The sequence below is a fragment of the Condylura cristata genome, unplaced genomic scaffold (genome assembly GCF_000260355.1).
Source record: "Condylura cristata isolate star-nosed mole 26May11 unplaced genomic scaffold, ConCri1.0 scaffold00011, whole genome shotgun sequence".
Taxonomy (NCBI): domain Eukaryota; kingdom Metazoa; phylum Chordata; class Mammalia; order Eulipotyphla; family Talpidae; genus Condylura; species Condylura cristata.
Window position 1 is genome coordinate 9,648,763 of NW_004567112.1, and position 20,217 is coordinate 9,668,979.

Here is a 20,217-nt window from a genome sequence, read left to right on the forward strand (position 1 = left end):
CAGAGTGTTCACTGAAGGCAGAGTTTCAGCCTGTCATGTTCTCAGTGGGAAGGAAGAATTTGGGAGAGTGACATACCTGTGCAGGCCGAGCAGCTCCACTGTTGTCCCCAGGAGTGTGACTTGGCCATTGGCTGTGTCGGGGAGGCTTCTAGGCTTCATGCAAAACCTCTCTCCATCCACAGAGGTTATACAAGGAGCAAGGAGAAAACATAAAGCATCATTACACGCAGACCACCGACCTCCCTGAAGTCCTGCTGGCCAAGTTGAATGCCATGAATATCAGTGAGGTGAGCCTGCTGGAAGGAGCCCTGTACTTAATTATGGGGATCGGGGGACCTGTCTATTACCAGGGCCTGCTCTGCCCAGAAGGGTCCTGTGCTTGATTTCATGCTCTGGAAATTCGTGGTATTTTTGAACAAGGGGTCGCACATTTTCGTTGCCCTGGGTCCTGCAGATTGCATAGCCCATCCTGTGGAAGAGTCAAGTTCATTAACAAGAATGAGGCAACTGCCACGTGCACATGTAGCAAAGGGCTGATGTGGGGAGTGTCGCCATTAGCTGAGTCTACCCCTCAGCGGCGGCGTGGGAGATGGGGGTAGGGGGGATTTAACTCCTCCCCCCAATACCCATCAGCACGCCATTTTCTGCTCTTTCATGGAGACAGTTGAGTTCTCTTTAGCTTTCCTAAAGCACTTTTCAGTACACCCTCAGGCTTGCTACTCAGGGCACTCTGCACCTAAATCCAACCTCTTGCTTTTTAACCCCTCCCACCATCCCAAGTCTGGGCATGAAGCAGGATCCAACCCATCAGTGCTTTCTGCTAAGCCAAAGCAACTTCTAACTCCGACTGGAAGGGGAACCCCACAACAGACCAGATTTCCATTGTGGTGGTGGGAGTTCAGAGAATTCCCGGGTCGCATGAACGTCTTTGTGCACATCTTCCCAACAGACGCGTTACAAGGAATCATGGAGCAAACTTCGGGACGGTGGCTACAAGCTGAGACTGGATGCCATTCCCTTCCAGGCAGCAAAGGCTTCTGGTGAAATCATTAGCGATGTGAGTACCCTCCTCCATGACTGTGACATTGTCAAAGAGCCAATTTTTAAACCTTTTGCCCCTCACCCCTGCCTACTTTTGCCTGTGGATAATAGCCTGTCCTCTCCCAACTGATGGTGTCAGAACAATTGGGTAATGACCAGTGAGACAGAACATATCTCACAACAGAAAAATCCCCTAGCTGGGGCACAAAGCCAGTTGCTGGGCTGTCAATATGGAGCCTGAGCAGATGAAATGCTGCCTCAACCAAGCACTTTCCTAAAGCGAGGCCATGTGGAGAGATGGTTAACAAAGCACCCACCCTCTTCAGCACAGCCGCCCCAGTGCTAACACATCCTGCCATTTCCTAGCTCGCCCTTTAGTCATTGGGAGTCTTGCATATGAAAGAATAAACCTTTTGACGACTCCCGCACATTTTCTTTTAACTCAACCCGGTTACTGTCAGAAGAACAAAACATTTCGCCCAATACCCACCTCTTCCATTCCGTGTCCCTTGTCCCTGAGCGGTTACTCTCTCCGGCTCTCTTTGCCTTTAGTACAAATACAAAGAGGCATTTGAGAAAATGAAAGGACAAATGCTTGGCTCCCGGAGCTTGGAAGATGATATCAGCCTCGCGCATTCAGTCCACGCGAACTCGCTGCAGAGTGAAGTAAGTGGGAGAAACTGCGACAGAGCTGGGGCCCTCCCTGGTGACACACAGTCCTTACTGTAGCCGGTGCTGGTCTGGGTGTTGGCTGGGTCCTAACTAGCGATGTGGCACACGGCCTTAACCCCAGGCTCCAGCTTCTTCCTCTGCCAAGTGGGAGGTTGGGTTAGTTGACCCCTGAGTTCCCTTCTGAGCTGGGGATTCTCACAAGGGAGTTTGTACTGCAGAGGCACTTTGTTCTGCAGAGTGAGGTAGTTGCAAATCTTTACTTATTTAGTTTAAAGATGTGTTTATTTATGCTTATCAGAACTTGCATTCAGGCTAGAGGTGTGGGGGTAGTGAGAGGATTCATCAGAGACAGAGTGGGGAGCAGAACAGGCAGATCGACTGAAACACATTACTGAGTTGGGCAGCGGGCAAGACAGGAGAGGTCTGCTGCGCCGTGTGGGTCACCTCCGGGTCAGGGATCGAACTCGCGCTGCAGTGGCATCAGAGAGCTTCATAGTGCTGCGCTTTAACCCATTGCACCGCCAGGGAGAGTCTAGCTGCAAATCTTTAAAAGTGGAAAGTTTTACCTAAAAGTTTGAGGTTTTCATCCAGGAGTCAGATTCGTTTCCTCGAGGCTCCACTTGGTGGATTGCTGAGCATGCCGTTCAGAAGGCTCTTGTCGCCTGGTCATGTAGCCGTCTCAGGGTCCCCCACTTCCTCCTCCACACCTCCTGTCTGGCTCCTGGAGGCATCTGAGTTTGCAGCCCTTGATTTCTAGCTCCAGATGCTGGCCTCTGTGTATACCGCTCCTCCCTCCACATTTGTGAGTTGCTGGTGGTAGTGATGAAATCTGTGTCCAGGATGTTTCAGAGGACCAGACAGTTTTACCTGCAGTGTCTCATCAAACCATCAGACTCTCTCTAGGACCTTCCTCTGATTATTTAACCTGGTTTGCTGATGGGGGGCCCAGACTCAGAGAAGATCTGTGTCACGCCCTTGGTGAGCTGGAAAGGGGCAAGGCCACGATGTGAAGCCAACTCTCTGTCTCATACTTTCCCCAGAGCGTCTCCATTTGTTTTTGCCTCAGTTTCCCCATTTGTAGCATTTCCCCCTTTTTGCTCCTGGGGTGATGACCTAAGAGGAATGGGTGGAGCATGACTTCTCCTTGGCTTTGTCATGGGGTGAGGGAGGGTCGCTTGAGGGTGAGAAGGCAGTTAGGGAAGAGTGACAGGAAGGCACTGGGAAGAGAGAAAGCAGAAGCGGTAGAGTCTTTGACTTCCAGAAATGCCAGGAGTGAGCTTCAGGGGCCTTCAAAACGGCTCTTCCAAGGAAGGATAGTTGTGGAACTTGGGGCCTGGAAATGGGCCATGTGACTCCTCCATCAGAACTGGCTTGTGCACTCCTGCTCCCAACTTTATGAGACCATATCATGTTTGATATGATCTGATATCCGCTGGAGAAGAGACCCCCGGTGTCTAACATCCGAACTTGGGGGACACTGGGGAGACTGAGGCACCGGGCATAGCTTTGCATGCATCGTCCGGCCTCTGGGGAGCAAAACTTGAGCTTGAGTTTAGGACAAGTTTAAGACCTGGCATCCATCTGCCCCTTGAACGTAGGCCTATTTCCCAGTGAGCAAATGGTGGATTTCCGTCCTTCAAACCAGTGCCTCGAGGGCTGGGGTGGTGGGTGTGAGCCCTGGAGACAGTTCTGCTCATGGAGCCAGTGCCCACAGCAAGGACCTGACCCTGCCGCCAGGGCCCCTCGGCTTCCTGGGCCATGGCATTGCAATGGCTCTCCCTGGTAGTCCTGATGCAAATGGTGGCTTTGAAATCACCCTTGTTGATCTGTCTGCCCCGCAGGTGAATTACAAGAAAGGCTTTGAACACTCAAAGGCACAGTTCCATCTGCCGCTGGACATGGTCACCCTGGTGCATGCCAAGAAGGCGCAGACCCTGGCCAGCGACCAGGACTACAGACATCCACTCCCCCAGCACACGTCCTTGGCAGAAGACCTGAGGCTGAGCTGTGCCAAGAAAGCCCACCAGTTACAGAGTGAGGTACGGGGCATCTGGCCCCTCTCTCAGGGCTCTTTTCCCCTCAGATTTGACCTGAGATAGTGACCTGCATGCTCCTGTGGCTTTGTGGTGCTTCAGGAATCCCAGACCCAGGTTTCCCTCTGGAACTCACCCCGCTGTTCTGTCTTACTCTTTTGGCTTTCTAAATTGAAGTAGCATTGCATGGTAACGTCATATGCCTTCGGGTGTGCTAATTGGGAGTCAACATGCAGAAATGCTACATTAAGCTGCCTAGCTCCTAACAAACACAGTTGCATAGCTCTACACATAGCAAACACCCATTGAATATGCCTGCCAGATTCTAGGCATTGCTGCTTCACACACTATCATTTAACCCTCAAAATCATCTTTTATCCCCATTTTACAGAGAATTTATAGTGGGGGTGTAAGACTTCAGGTAGCTTGCCCAAGATCACACAACTATAAATGGGAGGGGGGAGGTGGAAGAAATACTGCACTTGAACTTGAACTCTGCACTTGAACTTGAATGGTGTTTGAGGACAAAACTCTCACGTTCCCCAATTTTACCTGTTCAAGTTTTGCAGATAGAACTGCCCTAGCCCCAAGTTGAACTGGGGACTCCTTTTAGCGCTTCCTATGAGCCACCCTCATTCTGAGAAGGGCTGAGAAACTCCGGAGAGCCTGCCCAGGGCTCCTTTGACACTGAGCGGGTCAGGAGGAGAAGTGGAGACATAGGGACTCCTTCCTGGGTCCCCTCCTGCCCCTGGGTATGCAGTTCTAGCTCACTCCCTGAGTTTTCAGAAGCAGCCGGCCCCAGGAGAGTGAGGGAGGATTGAAGGGTTTTTCTCACTCCTGAGGAAATACAGGAGTTCCTGTGCGGGCAAGAGCACCAGCCTCGTGCTCCTCATCTTTCCCCCAGCTGGATGGCATCTGGCTGTGAGGTTTGCAAGGACTGGGCCTCCGTCAGAAAACTCTGCACAGCCGTCTTCCTGGTTGGCAGGGTCTGCAAGCCAAGCAGTGCTCAGATGTGGGCCTGTCAGCTGGTGACATTTACATCTGTGTGCAGTGCTTACTGAGGGGCAACTGTCAGGGGCACTGAAGATAGTGGGTGGGGGGGGGGTGGCTGCCTGGCTCAGATCCCAGCCCTGTTGTCATGAAGCAGCACCCTGCGGGCCATGAACTCACTGGGACCGAAACTGGAAGGCAGCTCACCCCGGCATTTTGGTGACTGAAGGGGAGAAAACTGGGGAACCCTTTAACCTGTCACCCCAAAACACTCAAGTACACACACCTGCCCCTTCCCACACTGACTAAGACAGGCCTTTGCCAGATTATTCTGGATTCATTTATCAGTTCTTTCTTAACCCATCATTAATTAACGCCACCCTGTGTACTGGCTTTCGTTGTGGAAGACCGAGTCAGCCATCTTCACATTTGCCCCAAGACAGCTGACTTTCTAGGCACCCTCTGTGCCAGCGTTTATTTTTTGATAGTCCATGTTGGGAAAAAAAAAAAAAAAAAAAAACCCTCCGTGCGTCTGCAAATGGCTACTGTCACAAGTGACAGTGGAGCCATTGTCTTCTGGGTCCTGTTTCCATTTCCCTAACGCACGCTTCCTGAGAGGCATCTGTGCATTGGCTCAGTGTGACGCATCTGGAGAGACAGACCAGGCCTTGGGTTCTCATCAGGACGCCGTCCGGTCCTGGTCCTCTGGCTTCTCCTGGCTTCCTTGTACTGTGAGTTTGGCTCTTCTGATTTGTTGTCTTACCCCTGTAGAACTTGTACCGGTCGGACCTGAACTTTATGCGAGGTGTGGCCTGTGTCATTCCAGGCACCTTGGAGATTGAAGGGAGGAAGAAAGCCTCTGAGCTCATCAGCGAGGTACCCGGGACCCCCCTGGGGCGATGGGTGGGAAGTGTGTTTCCGTGGCAGGGGCTGTTCCACAGCGATCTCCTTGCTTCTTACCCCAAGTGCAGTAGCAGTTACACGGCTAGGCTCATGACTTCCTGTGTCGCTTCTAGCCTGGCCTGGCCTCTGATGGTTTCTCCTTTGAGACTAGATGCCACCGTAAGGCAGTTTTACAGATACTGAATTAACATGCAAGGATTATTCATAGGCTCAAAATGTTCTTTCCTTGTGTCCTGTAGAAGTTGGCCCTGTGGTCCAAAATAAAGAGGGCAGACTTTGGAAACTGAAATTTCCAAACCAGCACTCAGTGGCTGTGTGACCTCCAGCCAGTCACCTGCCCTCTCTGAGCCTCAGCCTCCAAGAGGGATACTTGTCCCTCCCCATTTAGTTTTCGTGGGATTAGCACTAACCTATGCTCTGCGCTCCTCTGTTGGGAGTCTGAAATGTTTGTATAAGCTTGGTGATAATTTCTTGCTCAACAAAGTAAAGAGGTCTAAAAGACTGAACTGTTTGGAGGAGTGAGGGATCACCTCTGAGAGGGCGCTGGGACTCCAGTTATGGCAGATTCAAGGACAGAAGGGCACAATGGAAGTAACGTTGGCCAGTGTCCAGCTGGGACATTCAATGGGCATCCTTGCTGATGTGTTGATGTGTAACTTACAGAAAGCAGGATTGACTAACTGTGGAATCTGACTCTGCCCTCTGCTTTTCAATGAAAACTCTAAGGAAAGTTCTTTCTAAACTTATGATGCCTCAGAGCCCTCTTGAGAGCTTTAAAAAGATCCGAGGCCTGGGTCTACTGATGAGGCAGGTCCCCATGTCCTGGAGTGGGGTGCAGCATGGGTAATGTTCAAGCAGCACTGCTGTGTCTGGTACGCCCCCACAGCTGAAGAGCCTGGGTCAGGTCTCTGGTGAGCAATAGTTGGGAATAAATATCAATATCTCGCATCATGTTCACATTCATGGCAAAGGACTAGAACATCCTTTCCTATACATATGATTCCATCCCACCCACCCTCCCCTCTGTTTCCTCACCCCAGTGACTTCTGGGGCCGTGAGAGCAGGAAATGGGCTGGATTCCCCATGACTGTCCAGCAGCCTTGGCCAATGTGTTTTAATTACCAGCTCTTACCAGGACGATTTTCTGGTTTTCAACTTACCAAGTCTCTTCTTCTCTTTGTGTGTGAATTCAGAGTAAATATCGTCAGCACCCCCAGACATTCAGGTACACAGCGGTGACAGACACCCCCAGTCTCCTTCACGCCAAGCTCAGCAACCAGATTACCAATGAGGTAAAGCTTTTAAAGCAACTGTTGAATTGTCAAAAATACGTGTGAATATTTGTGGGGTTAAGTGGTGGTGGAAAACTTGAATGCTTGCATGGAGATGGGGAAAGAAAAGAAGCCTAAACTTTTCCAGAAGCCAAGAGGACCCCATGGGACATCTGCTTTGATCCATAGTGTCACCCCCAGGTGCAGGCATAGGACAGCAGTGGCAACCGCATTTCCCGGGAGCTTGTGACGAGCGCTGGGCCTCGGGCCTCGCCAGGGCCCCTGAATCCATGGGGACCATGACAGCTGACAAGTTCCTCACAGGGTTCCTTGGCGCTTTAAAGGGTGACAGAGCTGACATGCCTTCATGTCTCTGTCTGGGCAAGCCTGGGCTGGCTGCTTTTCTGTGGTCATTCTGCTCTTTATCACAAGGAGGCTCACAGCTTGGCAGAGGCCACTGATAAATGGTGGTATTTGTCTCAGAATGTCCACCTCTTCTCACTCCCCTTTGGCTCAATTCCCTTGACTGTTTCTAGTGGAGGACCCAGAGTAGGAAGTTTGCTCCCTAATCTTATCCTTCTTGTCCTGATGGTTCTACCTCTTCTTAGTCTCTCTTGTAACTTGGAAGTAGAAAATGAACTTATGGTGATTCATTTTTTTAAAGAGATTTATTTATTTCATGCATACAGAACTGGGGCCAGAGGTGCAGGGGGTGAGAGGATTCACTAGAGAAGAGCAGGGAACAGAACAGGCAGATTGATGAAGTACACTGCTGAGGGGAGCAGCGGGTGGGTCAGGAGAGGTCTGCCGCGCCATGTGGGTCACCTCCCTCTGCAGGGATCTAACTCATGTGAAGTGGCTGTGGTTAGCTTCCTAGTGCTGTGCTTTCACCCATTGTGCCACCAGGGAGGGCCCAGGGGATTCAGTTTTACCCAACTTTACTTTTGAAGATTCTCCTTCAGGCTCTAACTTTATTATTTTTTAATAGTTTATTTTTACATCATTTTGTGCATTTTTCCATCTCAGTTGTAATCCCCTTGGGTTTTCCATCACCAGATCACCCATGTGCCATCACCATAGTCCAGTGCATTTCTCTCCCCACATTGTTTTTGATCCCATTCCTCACTCTACTCCATGAAATGTCTCTGGTATGTAACTGTTCATTATTATTATTATTTTCTCACTTCAGCCTCTCACTTTTAGTAGTCAGTTGGAGCATGAGTACTTATACGATCTGTTCCTACTCTCACCCCACATCAAAAAGTAAGAAATGGCAGTTTGGGACACTCAAGTCCGAACAGGGGGATTGCATGAGCCAGTCAGATTCCTAGTGCACATTCCCTGTCTATTTTGTGAGCTGGGTGCCAGGGGTAACCAGCAACCTCAGAGATCTCAGCAGCCACAGACCCACTTCTAGTCACTGGAGAAAAGATGTTTTTGTAGCAGGTGACGGCCTGCTAGGGCGGCCTTAGGCTGTGTCCCCAGAGAGGAAAGATCTCGGCCTTCCGGCAGACCAAAATTCAGGAAACTCACGTTCACCGCAAAGACGTCCCCTGGATTTCCCAGACATGAGTCTCGCCTCTCTACTGTGTCCTCAAGGGAATTGTCCTCCAGGTCACCAGCTCAGCCTTCCTAAACGTGCCTTTGTCTCTTCAGCTGGTATTGAGTAGAGTGTAGGGGAACAAAGAACACCTTCCCCTCTACTCATTTTAGATAATCATCTGAGACTGTCACAAAGGGCAGATGAACAAGAGGAGAGCAGACAGATTACATAGTGTGCGCTTTTCTTGATACGGGGCCTTCCCTGGGAAATGAAGACCAGAAGGACTCATCGAAGCTGAGCATTTTGAGACTCACTGGACCAATTGTAGAGAGTGATGGAAAATGGGACAGGATAGGAGGGGAACTGATAGGCGTAGACGCCAGGAGTAGGGTGAGCGAGGGCTGTTCAGATTCCCCTCAGTGCCCCCACCCCAGGTAAGGATGCCCTGGGCCCGGGGAGGGCGCGGCTCCCAGGTGGGCCTTGAGACCTGCTTCAGGGGAGGAGGTCAGAGAGTTCGTTCAGCCCTGCCATTTCTCAGACCCCTTCAGCTGAAAGTATTTCACATGCCAGGGTACCATATTTTGGAGTAACATGTCCTGAACTCTGTCAGAAGCAACCTACAGATTCTACATAATTCCCTGGGAGCCTCCCTTTGGCTCATAGAAGGTGGTCTTTATGGACAGACACGTCTTCAGGTGGACGGAGAACAGTGAGCAGCAGAGACCTGCCCGGGGTTTCCCGATGGCAGCCGTGGGCCTCCACTGGGAAAGTCTCCTCCCCACTTGCTTCTCCTTTTTCCTTTTCTGCCCAGCGCCTCTACAGAGCAGCCGGGGAGGACGCCCAGCACCAGTACACCGTGACTCCAGGCCTGCCAGAGCTTGTCCGAGCGAAAACGAATGCGGCCAACCTGAGTGACGTAAGCCCTTCACGTTGCTGAAGTTCATGTCTGCTTCCAAGCCACACGTGTCTGGCTGGGACATGACCCGCCGTGACCCCCCCACCCCCGCCATCCCAGAAACTTTAAAGAGCATCCTGGACAAGCTGTTGTTAAATAGACCTCTTCACCCACGTGTTGAGTTCCTGCCCGTCAGGGTCCAGGCCGGCAGGTGCTGGGGAGAATTTCTCCACTGAGGGGACAGCTCTGGCTTGTTAGGGATCGATTCTGGAACGCTGCTCTGAAAAGGAAAGGGTAGCCTTTGTTCGTGAATTCATGTAATATTTTTTTTTGAGGAGATCTGCATGTGTCCCCACTGTAGGCAAAGTACAAGGAGTCTTGGCGTAATCTCCATGCTCACGGCTACAAGCTGACAGCAGACGCGCTCCCCTTCCAGGCGGCCCGGGTCTCCGGAGACAGAGCCAGCGATGTGAGTTGAATGCTAGGACCCTCCATCTTGGCTAATTTCTGTTAACTTCATGTAAAACAGTGTCGATGGCTGATTTTCCTGAATTAAAGCAAATCTATAACCATGTGAGACAGGTGGTCGCCAGCAGAATATATTACTTAGGAATGAGATTCTTGGACAGAGGGAGGGAAAGAAAGGCTTTGTTAAGCAGGAGCTAAATTCTGACAGAGGTCTCCAGCAGGAAGACCTCTCGGGTTTAGTTCCCATCACAAGGTGGTGGCCACGCTGCCCCCGCATCCTGGGAACTGGCTTTCAAGTCCACCCGAGAGAGAGCCTGGAGCAGCAGCTGCCACGTGCCTCCCTCTTGACTGTGTTTCCATGCGTTTGGTCTTGCCTGCTGTGTTCCAGTCGCTGTGGATAGCATCCCTAGCTTGGGGACATGAAGGTGACTTTCTCTTTTCCACAAACAAATCACAGACTATGCACACTTCAAATGCAGGGAGCTTGTCTTCTGGGCGCTGTGTTTTGCCAAGTGCTGGATAAAGCACACGTTTCTCTTTTACCTTTTGATATGTTCCTTTTGGCCAGAGGGCACTGAACAGTTGTGGGACCCTCCCTTGGGTTGCGAGGACCCAGTTTTAATGAGATAGGAAGAGTGGAGAGAGGTTTTGATTGTCCTTCCCCCCGGGGAGGACACTTGCTCTCAGCTCTCCCCTCTCCGGTCCTTCTCATAATCATCACCTCCTAGTGTAAGAACAGGTGATCTTTCTGGAGTCTGCCGTGACAACACGCGGAAGGAATTTAAGCAGGCTGAATGCGGCCCTGACCAGCTGGCTGTCCCTTGCAGTTTCTCTACAGAAACGACTTCGTGAAGGAGCGAGGGAGGCTGATCGGGGTCCAGAGTGTGAGTGACGACCCCCACCTCCAGCACTGCCGGCGGATGGGCCAGCTGCAGAGTGAGCTTCAGTACCGGAGGGAAGCCGCAGGCAGCCAGGCCCAGTGCCACCTGCCCATGGACATGATGCACCTGGTGCATGCTCAGAAGGCCCAGGCCCTGGCCAGCAACCACGACTACAGGACGCAGCCCCACGGGTTCACGGCACTGCCTGAGGACTTAAGGATGACCTGGGCCAAGAAAGCTCATGCCTTGCAGAGTGAGGTAGGGGTCCCCTGCGAAGCCCCCCACTGCCCACCTGCCTCCTCTCGCCAGGCCTGAGTATAAATGTGTTCTTTTTGGATCCCCCACTCCCCAGTGATGACGTAGTGTCTAGGTTGGAATCTGTCAGTCATTCAACAAACATGCATTGAGCTCTCACAATGTACCAGGCATCACTCCTGGGACATAGCAGTCAACAAGAGTTCAAAACAGTCCCTGTGTTCTTGGATTTTCCATGATATGGGAGGACAGCTAAAATACACAGTGCCGGGTCAGGCATTTGTTTCAGTTTTTTGCATGAACTAACTCAATGAGTATCTAGGTGCTCACATTGCTCACATTTTTACAGATGGGGAAACTGAGGCACTTGGCAGCATCACTTGCCCAGGATACAAGCTGGCAGGGAAATGACATACCCACACAACTAATAAGAGACAAAGCACAGCTCTTGTCTCCTGGCTCCTCCTCAGTGCTCTAGGACTCCCTCAGCTGGTTGGATTGGGAACGTGGGTGCTCTGGCTCCAGAATGTTCCCAGAGGACAGCAGCCATGGACCTCCTGGGAATCTGAACAATCACTTGTATGCTAAAATTGCTCTGCAGATGAGACTACGAGCCTCTCCTTTGCAGGGTGGTGTGAGGTCTGAATGAGACTGTGAGTGGAAAGTAAACCACACTGTATGAGATAATGAGTAGAATGATTGGCATTAATGTGACAGAGAACCCCCTCCCCCCTCCACCTCCCGAAGGCAGTTGTTTATGTCATTCCTGTTAAAACTCAGGGGCCGAAAGCTGCAGCTCATGCCTTTACATCACAGTGCTCCAAAATGCGGGTGCCGGGAACACCTGCCCGTGATCTGACGAGGGCTTTCAGGCTGTGCTGCGTGCAAGGGGAAGTGGCCAGGTAGCCACTTAGCAGAAGCCAGATTGAGCTGGGCAGCATGAGAAATCTCCTGCTATCTTAGAATCCTTCCTGGAAACCATCTTTGGGTAGCTGATTCTTCTCAACTCCGTTCCCTGCTCCCCCTCTTTCATCCTGGAGTCTGGGGCAGGCGTGTTGTTTTTAGGGTCTGCGTGAATAGTCAAAGCTGGGCTGGGAGCTGAAATATCAATAGACCATCCATTTATAAGAGAGTCTGAGGCGCAGTCAGATCTTTGGGGAACCTGCATCTTGCTTTCTGACTTACCTGCAATCGTACTGTTCAGCTCAACAAAAGGCAAGTTGAAAGAGCGCTCCCCGCCTCATCTTGCTTATGAAAGGAGCAAGGCCCGGCTGTGAAGAGGCCCGGTAGGATTATTCTCTCTAACTTAGAAATTTATCCAATTTTCTCTGTTCTTTATCAGAGTGGAAGGCAAAAGCTTTGCCGGTGTAGACTGAAAGATCGTGGTATAAAAAGCAATCTTACTGACATGGGGTTTTGAAACCTGCTCCCAGACCTGAGTGATGTCTCCCTTCACCAGTTGGAAAGCAAGTCGGATTTGCACAGGGGCATTAACCGGCAGACAGTAGATCAGAAACGGACCTCTTTGAGGCCTGCTGCGAGGAGCACTGTGAATCCTGAAATGAAAGAAAAGTAAAAAGGCTGAAAAGCTGATTTCTGGAGTGATGTTTTGCGTTACAGCAGAGCTTATATCTAAATTAGAGAAATGCTATCACTTCATTTAGATCCAAATTTCAGATTTCCACAGGGTCTTTTTCTACCTTTAAACATGCCTAATTTCCATGAAGAGAGAAGAAAAGCTTCACGTCTGTCTCATTGTAGGTCATGGTAGGCAGGTCAAAGACAGTCATAAGATTTAACATTTCAGTGGACTGCTAATCAGAATCATTGTCTTAAAGTACCTCTTATTATTTTCTTCCAGGAATGATGCAAGTGTCAGTGGAGAAAATGGACAAAGCTTAGCTCATATTTTGCAACAGACATAAGTTACAATTAACAGTGGATGAGGTGTAAACCCAGGGACAAAAAAATTAAAATACTCTCACCAGCTATAGCTAAGAATGCTCCAGTTTTGAGACTCTTGTATAATTGTCTTGCCCTCTCCCCACTATCCAAGAAGGAAAATCGAATGACTATAGAGTGGGCTTTTGTACCTGTGTTATACTTCCAGTGTTTTGGGGAGAACAGAGGGCAGTTATGACCTTCAACTGTCAGGGAGAGAAACTGAGTCACAATGTGTTACAGTGATTTGCTCTGAGGCATATCAGGTTTGATCCAAAGCTCAAAGTCCTTTTAGCAGCTGAAAGTGTATAACACCATTCTATATAGTCAGGCAATCCATCAATCTCTTCCCTGCCAGAATGAAAGAAAATAGCGCTTGGCCTTTGGGCTGGAACCCTGGCCTGGACATCTCTCTCAGCACTTTCTTTAAGTAATGTTCACATGGGTCACGCATTCCAGCGTGATTCCCGTCCACTCACTCCTGCTTGTGACTTATGCATGTTCCATGATTTAATCCTGGTGGTGCACACAGATTCTAACAGTTTTATCTGCAGAATTAGTGCTGAATGAAGATGTTAAAATGTTATGAAGCATTATTTCAAAAGCTGTTATAAACGAACCTCCTGAAAATGCCACAATAGTCTTAGATACGCTCCTGATAAAAGCCTATGATTTTCTTCCTGCAGTCGCGCTACAAGTCAGATCTGATGGGCATGAAGGGGACAGGATGGCTGGCTCTGAGATCCCCCCAGATTGAGAGTGCAAAGAAGGCTGGAGAACTGATCAGCGAGGTAACATCAGCCAGACTCTTCCACGATCACAGCCATTACCATTTCTTTCCTCCTAAAGAGGGAGCCTGTTTAGGATGTAGAGACCCCAAGAAGGCGCCATGATTATTGATTTCCAGGGTTTTTCTGAGACCATTTACAACCAACCCCAAAACAAAACAAAATTTCTTTCCAAGTGAATTCGCTTGCTGGTAGTTAAAGGCATGTTCCAAATTGGGCAGTGAAAGAGGGATGATGCATCTGAATTTCTTTTTTTTTTAGTGGTTTATTTTTACATCATTTTATGCCTTTTCCCATCTCAGTTGTAATCCCCATGGGCTTCCCATCACCAAATCACCCGTGTGCCATAACCATAGTGATGCATCTAAATTCTTAACAGACATGTTCAATGTAATTAAAGTCCAAGATGGCCCATTATTTTCATGGGAGATGCAGAATTTGCTACTCCCCTACCAACTTTACTCAGAGTGCCCATGTCCAGGAATTACCTACTTTCAGATGACATCAAACATTGCACCAGGACAGTCACATTAACTGGACTCCGCATCTTAGTGACCACCTTGCACTTCTTCAGTTTCTTAATAGAAACTTGGCCAGGGTCCAAGCAGAGCCACACTGATACGAGTCTGGCCCTGTACTGAAGTCTTTCTGATGAACTGTGGTTTTTGCAGCCTCTTTTTGCAAGAAAGTACCTACCTAGAAAATATTTCTCATCACAGAGGCAGCTTGGAACTCTTCCAGATTCTTGTTAGGAGCATACCAAGAAGAAAGATTTGTCTTCTACCAAGTTCATTGCATATTTGGTACTGAGTAGGTGGGGTAAGCTACATCTGAAAAAATGCATGATGTTCAACCATTGGATAAAAATCTCTGTCATTCCTTTGCAGACCAAATACCGTAGAAAACCAGATACCATCAAGTTCACTACAGTGGTTGACTCACCAGACCTGGTTCATGCCAAGAACAGTTCTGTGCACTGCAACGAGGTAGGTGTTTTCTTTTCACTCAGCCCAGGCAGGCAATAGTGGATAATGTTATTCAGAGTGGCTGAAATAGAGGTGGACATCTTTTGTTACCTGGATGATCTTGGTCAAGTAACTTAATCTTCTAATCTCAGATCCCTGTTTGAAAGGTAGGGTGAAATACCTTGAAAGGTAGTGATGAAACACTTTGTGAGATTAAGTGAATTAAATAAGAATGAAACAAGTGTTAGGAGCTTTTAACAGTATCTAGAAATAGTAAGTTCTCAATGAATAACACAGCAATAATACTTATCAGAAAATGTTATGTTGATGATCCCTTACCAAATACTGGATCAGATAGTCTTAATCATAAATAGATGGTAATAGAATTAAAAGTTTAACCTACTTAGAAAAGAATGGCTTTATTAAAAGTTTCTTCTGCCTTCACTCTGTATGATTTAGCCCCATTTTCTATCTCCTGTATTTATATCAAAGAATAAGAAGTTAAATATATTTTCTCTGAAATTGTCAAGGGTTTCGATTTTGCGCACACTGTGACAGAGCTGTCCATCTTCACACAGCGTCTAAATGATGTACTGGCGGCCAAGGGTAAAGGCTGAACTTAAAATTGGGTCTTCCTGGCACCCAAGTAGACTACAAAAACACTACTTTTCTGGGCACATTAAGACATTATATCATTAAAAAGACTTTCAGCGGGTCCTTCCTATCATATACTTATTACTATCCTTGAGAAATAATAATGGTTTGGCGACATCTTATTCCTGGCAAAAAGCTGATAGTCAACTGCAAAGGTTTTCTGAAGTTGCCACATAGTTTTCCCCATTTGTCAAACATATCAGAGTATTGGTTTGTGGCCCACTGGGATCAGATCTTAGCAAATATTTTAAGGAAAGCAAAGAGTGAGGTCGGTGAGGGTGGTTCCCGGGGTTCCTGGGGCGGGGGCTCGGGCAGGGAGGCTTCGCACCTGTGATTTCCACAAGTGCAATTCTACATTCACCCTGAGCCGCTCTTTCCCACAGCGTCTGTATAGGTCTGGGGGTGCGGATTCCCTGCACAGATACACCCTGATCCCTGACCACCCAGACTTCGCCAGGGCCCGCCTCAACGCGCTGCATCTGAGCGATGTAAGTGAACCGCTGTTCCTGTTCTGTGGGTTTATAGAAACCAGCCTATTTCTGTAAAATAACTGTGTCCACCTTGAATTTTATTTCTTAAAATATTCTATGAAGGAGAATGCAAAACAGAAAGAGCTCTGGCCCGAAAGTGGGACAAATTGCATGTGTGAGTTACTTTCCTCTCTGGGTCTTAGTTTCCTCAGCTATAAAATAGGGACACCAGGGGCTCCTTCCACCCTCAAGTTGTGAAAACTGGCTTAACTAACCCTCAGCGGGGTGCTGGGCTACAGTCAGGGGAGAGGCCCTCCCACCCCCCGCACAGGCCAGTGTGGCCCCTTGTTGTGTGTCTGCAGCCACCTCGCCTTCACCCTCAGAGCAGAGAGCCCCTCTCTCCCCCTGCAGTTTGGAAAGATGCTACAATTGCATGGAGCCCATGGGTCCAAATCCAGCCGCTCCTTTGTACATGGGGCTGTGGCCTGCAGCCCTTGGGTGTCTCTTGGATCCCGTGGGTGTGTGCCCTGGGCGAGATAACCAAGATGCTGCTTCCTAAACCCCAGCTTGTTGTTAGCAGGGGCTGGAGGCCCCGGTCCTAATAGAATAGGCGGCTGCCGGGCCTGCGGGGCTGTGATCCCAGGATAACAGGTAGCCAGGCGGCTGGAATCAAAAGACGCCTTCAGATCACAGTAACACAGGCCGAGTGTGTCGGCCTGGGGCAGCGTGGGGCCTCCCAGAAGCCGGCCATTCTTCCCTCCCTGGCCTGGCCCATTGTGTCCTGGGGCTCCGTGCAGATCAACAGCTGCTACTGCTCCCCCGGAGGTGGCTGCCTTGCGGGGGTTGTGAGCGACGCCTTCTAGTTAGCGTGTGTATTAGTTTGTTGCGTTTCTAAAGCCCTGTGGGATCCCACGCAGTGAATGCGATGGTGCTTTGTAAATATGAGTTATTATGACCATTTGATGCTTTTGAGGGATGTGCGAGGGATAATTTTAGAGCAGCAGCTCTGGTGGGCTGACCTCCATCTGGGGAAGAGGGACCCCCACCCCGCAGCAGAGCTTGGACAAAACATCCATCTCATTAATGCTTCATGGATGGGGGCACCAGGCCCCTGTGCGAGGGACTATGGCGGCCTGGAGCCCAGGCAATAGGGCGGAACTGCCAGTCCCCTTGGGGTCCTGTGTCGGAGGACAGCCACCTCGGGCTGGTGGCAGAGCCGCTGTCCTCTCACAAGGGACGCCGATCTGTAGAGTCCTGGAGCTGAAATTAGCCGCCGGGGCATGCGGATGTGGAGAACTCACGAACCTCTTTTGAAAGAGCACTTCTTCGGGGCGTGTAGAATCCGCACAATTGGATCAAGTGTTCTGTGAGGAGGATGCGGAGGGAAAGTGACCTTCCTGGGCACAGAAAGCCATTGAGATGTGTCAGGCAGCCGAAATAACTAAAAATCAAATGCCTCTAATGTGTGAGGATGAGGACAAAACTGTGCCCACTGTGATAAAGAAGAGGGACTCCCAGGGTTCCGAATCAAAGCACTACGGAATCTAAAGACTCCCAGAGGCAAGGCAAAAACCTCCACAGAATAAAAAACTGAGGGAGGAAGTGGTGACAATCAAGCAAACAGTATACAGGGAGGCGTTAACAGGAGCAGGCCTCCGGGAGAAACCGAGGGCTATGCCCCCGAAGCGACCCTCGTTGACAGACACGGAGGCCGGGGCGCGTTGGTCGCCCACAGCAGGGCGCGTGACATCTGAGCTGTGTCAAGTCAGGGTCCATTCTTGCAGGTCTGGCCAGGAGACCCTTGTTAGGAAGGGGCTACACCAGGCCCGTTCCAGGGAGGAAAAGGGCGTTCTCTTTGCTGACTTGAGTTCTTGTGGTTCTGCCAAAACAGAAGTCTGGGACTGACGATGGTGGTTAGTCTCTCATCATCTTGCTCCTTCCCTTGCGAGGGTCTCTCAGTCCTGCCAGCCGAACCTCACTGTGACCCAATAAATCTAATCAAGGGCCTGTTTGGGATCCACTAGTTAGGTGATTAGACCCCTGGATTATTGGCTCTGTATGTCGAGGCCCTTGAACACAGGGCTCATGGCTTGTGGTGTTGGATTTTGGAGGGAGAGGTCATGGTCAAGGTGAAGGGGACAATGGGCAGCAGTACATGAAAGTACTGCTGAGTCTGAGTCTGGCTTGACCCGGGTATATCTATGGTCCCTTACAGTTACAGGTCCAGTTGTGGGGTGTAGGGGGCATGAAGCACCGTGCTTTTTGTCTGCCATGCCTCTGCTTAATCCCCCTGTAGAACAGATTCCCCAGCCCTGACCCCTATTTCCAAGTGACTGAAGTAAAGTTCTTAAGGGCCCCTGATCTGCTGTGGCTCTCGAAATGAGTGAGCGACCGACATGGCCAGGGCTGTCACTTTGTCATCTGCTGGTGATGTGCCTCACCTGCTGTCTCCCTTCTCTGTGACTGAATAAAGGACAGCCCTCCACTGGGAGCTCCAGATGACTCCTTTCATGGAGCCATTCCCTTATCTTGGAAAAAAAAATATTAGCTACATGAAGGCGCAGGAGATTTTGATGCCTCTGCCGGTGACATGGGTCTACCCGAGGACTAAGAGGATGTGATTACAGACTCCCGGAGGGTGTGTGAGCACAACTTGAAAAGGGGGAAAATGAAAGAGGAAGATGTGAAATACATGGGTCAGGAACTCGGTCAGGTTCTTGACAATCAATTTAATTCAGGTGAAGCCTCTTCCCTCTGCGCAGGCACCAGGAGTACATGTGGGCTTGTCCTCAAGCTTGTATGCACGCTTCACAGAGATGGTGTGACACAGCACCCTGGGGAGCCAAGGGCCCCTCCAGTGAAGCAGTGGAGCTCATCAATGAATGGGCCCCAGAACCCAAGGAAAAGCACATTCAGCATGGGGGATGGAAGAAACGGAGTTCTTGAGTCTTGGTGTCCACAAGCTGTAAACCCAAGGCACTAAAGGTCAAAGCCAAGATAGGAAGAAGTAGAGCAGAGACCTCTGATACCAAGGTGGAGGGTAGGAAATGTGCTAGGTGACCCCAAGACCCACAAGAGCAGGGCCCTATACTCACACTGGGGGTAGAGTTGAAGCTCTTCATGGCCATCCCACTAATCCTTCAGTTAGGGGGGTCCTCAAGATGCACGTGGGGCACTAACAAGGCAGAGGATACCTGCTTAGATCTTCTCCAGCTGAGAACCAACTGTTTGCCAAACAGCAGAGTTACTCATTCACTCATTGCTTTGCTTCCCCAATCCAGAAAGTCTACAGAAACTCTTGGGAACAGATGCGAGCTGGTGGCTATGACTTCAGGCTGGATGCCATCCCATTCCAAACTGCCCGGGCATCCAGAGAAATCGCCAGTGATGTAAGACCTCATGCATGCTCTCACCCTCTACACTCAGTCTTTCCCAGTTCTGTTAAAAAGAAAACCACCAGGAACCAAATCTGGACATTCTAGAATCTTAACCAGAAGTTTGGAGTTGGGGTGGGTTGTATTTCCATTCCCCCTTTTCCAAGAGAGTCACTCTTAGAATTTGGTATGTCTGAACCTGTGGTCGATTTGTTGATCCCTAGTAAAGGGACTCAACCCAAGGGCAGTGTGACACGGAGACAGAGATGAGGTCTTCCCACCGATTGACTTGAGTTCAGATCCTGGCTCAGTCACTTAGGATTTAGCTCTGTGGTCCTGGCACATTGCTTAATTTCTCTGAACTCATCTTTTTGCATCTAAGAAGCAGCAATCTAATAATTATCTCCTGGGACTGATATACAAATGAAAATGGTTTTACACTGCCATGTGCATAGCAAGTGTCCAAAACATGGCAGCTGTTATGATGGAAAACAAAAATGTCATGACGAGATATGTAATCCTCCATGAATGCTTGTTGTTGGTCTACAGTGAGATAAGCAAGAGATCAAGAGCAGTCCCTTGGAAATGTCGTTAACAACTAGATGACATGACATATAAGCACGTGACCCGTAGATGCATCTTGTTGAGCTGCGTGTAGTCTAGTTTGAGTGTCGTTGACTGCACATGGCACTACTGCATACTAACCACACATCATGGGAACCACAGGTTGGATTTTGAAGGCTTAAAAAAGTTTAAAAGTAGATCAAAATGAAACCGATCCTATCCTATAGATGGATGAGAAGCTCTAGACTTGGTCGCTAAAAGCTGGAAAAAATCAAAGGAAGAGTAGCTGCCGAGGGAGTAAGAGCATGTCTCTGTTTATTGGATCGTTAATTGTACCAGCATTGAGACCAGTAGCCAACACTCAGTGCACCCATCTTGTTGAGTCTTTTTAAAATTGCAGTGTAGTTGACCATTATTTAGTGTACAAGGCACAGGTCTGGCATGTGTATATATTGCAAAATGATCGTCATCTTGAGTCTATTTACCATCTATTCTTAGCAACTTTCACA

At 49.4% G+C, this 20,217-nt stretch overlaps 1 protein-coding gene across 1 annotated transcript in view; it reads left to right on the forward strand.

Annotated features, from left to right (window-relative positions):
- The window catches only part of NRAP (nebulin-related anchoring protein), a 64,383-nt gene that overhangs the window by 38,430 nt on the left and 5,736 nt on the right, over nucleotides 1-20,217 (forward strand). The window contains exons 26-38 of the mRNA XM_012723955.1: nucleotides 183-287; nucleotides 950-1,057; nucleotides 1,594-1,707; nucleotides 3,555-3,752; nucleotides 5,508-5,612; nucleotides 6,833-6,931; nucleotides 9,265-9,369; nucleotides 9,710-9,817; nucleotides 10,644-10,955; nucleotides 13,580-13,684; nucleotides 14,569-14,667; nucleotides 15,684-15,788; nucleotides 19,052-19,159. Of these exons, the coding sequence (XP_012579409.1) occupies nucleotides 183-287; nucleotides 950-1,057; nucleotides 1,594-1,707; nucleotides 3,555-3,752; nucleotides 5,508-5,612; nucleotides 6,833-6,931; nucleotides 9,265-9,369; nucleotides 9,710-9,817; nucleotides 10,644-10,955; nucleotides 13,580-13,684; nucleotides 14,569-14,667; nucleotides 15,684-15,788; nucleotides 19,052-19,159 (1,671 nt within the window). The remainder of the gene's footprint in view (nucleotides 1-182; nucleotides 288-949; nucleotides 1,058-1,593; nucleotides 1,708-3,554; nucleotides 3,753-5,507; nucleotides 5,613-6,832; nucleotides 6,932-9,264; nucleotides 9,370-9,709; nucleotides 9,818-10,643; nucleotides 10,956-13,579; nucleotides 13,685-14,568; nucleotides 14,668-15,683; nucleotides 15,789-19,051; nucleotides 19,160-20,217) is intronic.